Source organism: Propithecus coquereli, unplaced genomic scaffold (assembly GCF_000956105.1).
Source record: "Propithecus coquereli isolate 6110/MARCELLA unplaced genomic scaffold, Pcoq_1.0 Scaffold20, whole genome shotgun sequence".
NCBI lineage: Eukaryota > Metazoa > Chordata > Mammalia > Primates > Indriidae > Propithecus > Propithecus coquereli.
Genome location: NW_012144967.1, coordinates 13414126 through 13420769, shown reverse-complemented (window position 1 = coordinate 13420769; position 6644 = coordinate 13414126). Strand labels below are relative to the sequence as shown.

Here is a 6644-nt window from a genome sequence, read left to right as displayed (position 1 = left end):
TCCTAGCACTCTGGGAGGCTGAGGCGGGAGGATTGCTTGAGCCCGGGATTCTGAGGTTGCTGTGAGCTAGGAATGACGCCACGGCACTCTAGCCCGGGCAACACAGTGAGGTTCTGTCTAAAAAAAAAAAAAAAAAAAAATAGTCATAGAATAGTAGAGGTATTTACATAGATTGGAAATTTTATTTTAGTTCTTTTTTATTATAAAAGTGGTACATGCTTGTTCTGTAAAACTCAAATGGTACAGACATGTACAAGGCAGAAAATTTACAAACCATTCCTTGTAGTTTGACCCTGAGAAATAATTCCACTTACTGGTTTCCTCTGTATCCTTTCAGATCCAATTTCTGCAAGTATTATTGCACATCACACATACTTCAAACATGCAGAATGATAAAAAGGGGAAAATAATGAACTCTCATGTGCCACCTTCCAAGTTAAGAAATAAAACAACCAAGAGAGCTGAAACTCCCTGTACATCCCTCCCCTGTCTCATCCCTGTTCTCCCCGATTAGAGGCAGGCAATATGTTGTATTTGGTGTTTACCTTTCCCAAATGGATATGTTTTAAAATATAACTAGGATTATATTACACATACTTTTTTATATATGTAGTGACCTGATTTTTTTAGTCAGTCCTAGGATGTTATTATCGCTTCATTTAATATGCATAGTTTGACTATATAGAATTCCATAGTATGATCATTCCGTCCTTATTAAACTAATCCCCTCTTAATAGATCTTTAGATTGTTTATCTTTCAGTGTTGTCAACAATGCTATATTGAACATCTTTGTATAGGTATCTTTGGGCATTTGTACAATTATTTATATAGGGTAAATTTCTAGACTTAAACTTGCTGAGTCAAAGTGAATACGTATTTTAGAATTTTATTATATCCTTTTCCCATTTTTCTACGAGGTTGTGATAGTTAAATATATTTCCTAGATACATTTATTTATTTTGAGACCACTTTTGAATTAACTCTGGCAGAGATACTGAGCATGAGGAATGGCACTTAGCAAGCACTATGCCAAACACTGCATATATCCCCTTATTACCTTATTTGCTTAGAACAACTAGCTTTTGAGTTAGAACTACTCCCATGAGGAAAATGAGCTTCATAAAGGTTTTGTAACTTGTCCCCAAGATCACTGGTATAACAGCAACAGGAGCAGTAGGAATAGTAGTAGTAACACTGTAATAGTAATTATTATAGATCATTTCTTTAGCACTTAGTATATGCTGTTCTAAATGCTTTACACATACATCAACTCATTTCATCTTCACAACAACCCTGAAAGATAGGACTATTGCTTTCCTCCATAGAGAGAAGGAAAATGAGATACAGAACTAGTAAATGGCAGAGCCCTGATGGAACCCAAGTTCATCTGACTCCAAAGTCCATGTTCCTTGTACTATACCAAAATGATTCTCAGTGAAAAAAATGAAATTTTTACACTTTATTTGCCCATTTACAAAACCTATATTATGTTAGGTCCAAACAATTTAATGAGTATTTAAGCCCTAAAAACTTAGCAACCATTTGGAAAAATAATACTCATAAACTGGAAGAAAAATAATAGTTTTTGTTTTATTCTTAAGTAACCACAATTGCTTACTAATGGGAAGTGTGCACCTGCTGTTCTGAAACCTTGGAATCAGATTGGATACTGCCATGCTCATTTCCTGTTTCACATTGATTTTCTTGATATACTTGTTTTTATCATAGCAGCTGCCAAAAATCCAGCTTTGCAAAGATATGATACTCCTGAAAGGAATGTAGCACAATCTGATGTTAAGACCATGAACTACCTCAGACTAGTAGTTTGTGTGATGTTCAACAGATGTCAAGTATTGCTGTTTCCCTTAAATTTAAAATGTCCCGCCCCTGTGAGTTCACTGCAGCACCCCAGGGCTTACTGATGCAGTGTTGGAACCACTGGCTTAACTACTTTGACCTCAGATACTCAGGGAGGTGGACAGCCCACTCCATAGTCCCATGCTCTGCTTACTTTGGATGTTCAGTTCAGTACATAATTGTCTGCTAAATATAATAATAAATGTAAGTCAAACCTTCATCATTGGGGAAAATGAAGATTTGAGAAATATTTTTTCAATTTGAAAAAAACATGTAACATTCCTATAAAACCAAAATCTTGAGGGATCAACATAAATTCCCAGTTAACTATAATATAGGATGATATCATATTGACATAATGCTGTTGATAGTAATTTTCTTATTTAATGTTTAAAGTTATATGAATCTATTCTAAATATTTCTCTGATATTCTGATATTCCCTATTTTTCTCTGACATAAGTATGTTTTACTATATTCTTTTTCTTTTAGTGGAAAAAGATGGAAATCATCACACAAAAGAGACTCACTTCAATAATTTATATAGCATGGTACATTACTGTGAAAATATAACAGAATGCCGGAGAATACAGCTTTTGGCTTACTTTGGTGAAAATGGATTTAATTCTAATTTTTGTAAGAAATACCCAGATGTTTCTTGTGATAATTGCTGTAAAACAAAGGTAAAATAAGAAATTTTAAAATTCTTTATAATTAAGGGAATTACCAAGATATTTTTTCTTTTAATTTAGAAATGTAAATACAAGTTAGATTACAATAGGTGGTTGTCCCCAAGGGACTAAACCAGGGAAAGATGGCTTCCTCCCTATAGTAATTTGGAATAGAAACATTTTTAAAAGGAATTTTATGGAATATCTTTTCTTTATAATTAGAAGCCTGCAAAAAAATATACTGGACATCCACATGTCCAAAATATTGAGGTTACTATGTACACCAATAATTATAGAATATTTTAGAAATATCATTAATATGTATACATCCAAAAAGATCTAACATGGGCAGGTAGAATATTTTAAATTCAGCTGTAACCTATATTTAAATATCTCATTCTCAAAAGAGTAACAATAACTAGTGTACTGTGTGTTTGAATTCAAATCAATTAAATTACTCCATTGGCTTTTTTGTTTGCTTTTTAAACTATAAAGAATAATGAGGCTGGGCCCGGTGGCTCACGCCTGTAATCCTAGCACTCTGGGAGGCTGAGGCGGGAGGATTGCTCAAGGTCAGGAGTTCACGACCAGCCTGAGCAAGAGTGAAACCCCGTCTCTACTAAAAATAGAAATAAATTAGCTGGACAACTAAAAATATATATATGTGGAAAAAATTAGCCGTGCATGGTGGCGCATGCCTGTAGTCCCAGCTACTTCGGAGGCTGAGGCAGTAGGATTGCTTGAGCCCAGGAGTTTGAGGTTGCTGTGAGTTAGGCTGACGCCACGGCACTCTAGCCCGGCAACAGAGGCAGACTCTGTCTCAAAAAAAAAAAAAAAAAATAGTGGGAACAGTTTGGGGATACTGAGGTACACAAGAAAGGGAACTGACAGAAAATAACAAAAAAGAATTGACTGTGGCACCAAAGAAGGTTAGAACTCATGAATTTGCATGGCAGGACAGTATTTTTCATCCAAAGGTTATCCTTGCCATCCAGTAAGTGACAGAGCACAGAACACTATTCTAGGAGGTATAAAAGATTTTGTTAAAAATACATGCACATACACTCCTATCCACACAGTGCTATTAGGTAGTTGAAAAACGAGATGTATGACTGTGAGACAGTAATAACACAGATATAGCAGAGTGCTAATTGTTCTAGAACTTAGACAAAAGGAAACATTTGAAACTTCCTTAGTTTTTAGTCTTGGTTTTGGTCTAGAAATGGGCTATGATGACTCTACCACAGTTAATATTAAGCCCTAGTAATCTCTTTTTATTCATAGGATTATAAAACAAAAGATGTGACTGATGATGTAAAAAATATTTTAAGATTTGTTCAAGAACATAGCTCATCACAAGGAACGAGAAATATAAAACACATTGGTCCTTCTGGAAGATTGACTATGAATATGCTGGTCGACATTTTCTTGGGTGAGTCATCTGTTTTATTGTTTGAGTTACGTCAATTGAAATTGAACATCTAAACAATTCATTATAAGTGTTGAAAAAATAATTTTTGTCTTTTTTGTTACAAAACTTTAGAGTTTCTGAATAAAACCTTTTGAGTAGCAAAAGAAAATCAGTTCTTGTGAGTTATGCCAATTATTTTGTAGAATTTATGTCAATCACTAAAATGCTGTGGTTTCACATACAAAAAAGAAAATAATAAAGCTTATGCAAGTTCATCTGAGAGAGCAGAATGTAACTTGCTTAGAGAACTGCCAGGTCAAGATGACAGCCTGATTATAGCTACCGTCTTCTTTTTTGCTTGAGGCTTTATTAAAATGATAGTAAGGAAATAAAATAGGGATTAAATCCATAACAGCATAGAGAACAGGAGAGAGACCATCATCAGATCAGAGGTTTTAAAAATCTTTTAGGAAATAGATGGACGCATGTTGACAAGTAGAACAAAACACAATAAAACCACAACCCAAAATATTAAATAAATGTAGGGAAGAGGCTGGGCACAGTGGCTCACGCCTGTAATCCTAGAACTCTGAGAGGCCGAGGCAGGAGAATTGCTTGAGGTCAGGAGTTAGAGAACAGCCTAAGCAAGAATGACACCATCATCTCTACAAAAAAAAAAACAAAAATAGAAATAGAAAACTTAGCCGGGCATGGTGGCGTGTACCTGTAGTCCCAGCTACTCAGGAGGCTGAGGCAGGAGGATCGCTTGAGCCCAGGGGTTTGAGGTGGTGAGTACGATGATACTACTGCTCTTTAGCCCAGGCGACAGAGCAAGAGTCTGTCTCCCCTAAAAAAAAAACTGCAGGGAAGAGTTATAACAGAGGAGGGACTGTCAGCCAGGCAGAGCCCCATCACTAGGCATCAGTCTTGAAGTCTAGAGGTAGAGAGGACAGAAGTGAGACCAAAAGAGCCAAAAAGAGGAAAAGGGGCAGATGAAGTCTGCCCACAGAGGAACTGCAGAGAGCGCCGGCCTGGGATGGACTCTAGAACAAATATGAATGAAGTAACTGCCTGAAGAGTAGAAAGGCTGCTAAGTTAGGGGACAGAGCCCCTAAGTCATATTTGGGGACCACCCAGCCTACCTAAAGTCTGGTCCCACCCACTTACTTTAAAGCAAACCTGATTATTGGATATTTCATTCGGGGAGGAATTTAAGGGGAGGTAGATCTAGATGAAAAAATGAAGAGGAAATCCACCTTCAAGTTTAACCTAATCCCTGAAAGTTAAATAGAAATGGATGGATAGTCAAGAGAAAGACCAAGCTGGTCTGAAGGTAGTGAGTTGTCTCAATGATTGTTCACAGTTACAGACTGAACTTCTTCTACTCTTTCCACTCTTCTCACTACTGCACTTGCCTAGTTTCATTTTAAAAAAAGAGATGGAAGGTCAAGACAGGAGGATCCCTTGAGGTCAGTGTTATGGTACGGAGTACAAGAAGTGACCACTGAGAGACCAAATTGAGCCAAATTGTGAGTCTTTATTAGCTGGCCAGCGACTACCCTCTGCACCGCTGAGAGGCAGCAGTACAGAGAGCAGTCCTGATCCGAAAAGGTGAGAAGGCTTTATACTAATTTGGAGAGGGGCTACGTGACATTAAACACAACATAGTGGAACAAAAATAATCACATCATACATTCCATAGCCGCGGGGTCTGGGACCTGCCTCAGACCACCTGTCTGGCCACGTGACTGATTACAGTCTTTGAGCAAGCAAGGTTACAGAAGCAGATAGCATCAGTTAAGGCAGGGAGCATTCTTTCTTGGGGAGGCAAGTACAGTAAATTGACTGCAGAAAGCTGGGGGGCTTACACAATCAGTTACAAGGTCGTTGCTTACAGAGTACAGATTTTTCTATTAGGGCAGGGTTTACAAAGTACAAGCTTTTTACTCTATAGACAGGAATGAGTCTTGAAACAGCATTTTTATAATAACTTCTTATATTTTTGAGGCCCACTGCTACAGTCAGGAGTTGAAGATCACCCTGAGCAAGAGCGAGACCCTGTCTCTACTAAAAATAGAAAAAATTAGCCAGGTGTGGTGGCACATGCCTGTAGTCCTGGCTACTCGGGAGGCTGAGGCAGGAGGATTGCCTGCGCCCAGGAATTTGAGGGTGCTGTGAGCTAGGCTGACACCACAGCACTCTATCTAGCCCAGACAACAGAGTGAGACTGTCTCAAAAGGAAAAAAGAGAGAGAGAGACAAAGACCAAATAAGTAGAATATTTGACCCTGGGCGATAGAGATGATTCGGAAAATAAGTAGTAAGTAGTTTGGGGGAGAGAGGAGGGGAAACTTCTAATTAGTATCTTCATAAAGATCTTTTTAAAGTAAAGATTCAAATAATAATTGAATGTTATGGAAAAGAAAGAATGAGAAAGCTGTTAAAAAATTTAGCATGATGGGCAAAGCAAAGTAGTGGAAAGGTTGGAAAATAGAGTCAAGAAAATCTTCTAAGGCTGAGCAAAGAGATATATGGAAAATATAAGAGAGAACTCAGAGAATCAGTCATTAGGAGATATAAAATCTGACAAATAAAAATGTTGGAAGTAGAAAATAAAGGAAATTATCAAACCAATGATATAAGAAAATTTCTCAGAGTGGAAGAGATAAAAGCTTTTAGATTTAAAATGTCCACTGATGGCCGGGCA

At 37.3% G+C, this 6644-nt stretch overlaps 1 protein-coding gene across 2 annotated transcripts in view; it reads left to right on the top strand.

The window, feature by feature from the left end:
* Window positions 1-6644, top strand: part of BLM (Bloom syndrome, RecQ helicase-like) — an 84186-nt gene that overhangs the window by 61801 nt on the left and 15741 nt on the right. For both annotated transcript variants that reach the window (XM_012643779.1, XM_012643778.1), the window contains exons 16-17: window positions 2349-2539; window positions 3812-3959. In XM_012643779.1, coding sequence (XP_012499233.1) covers window positions 2349-2539; window positions 3812-3959 — 339 coding nt within the window. The remainder of the gene's footprint in view (window positions 1-2348; window positions 2540-3811; window positions 3960-6644) is intronic.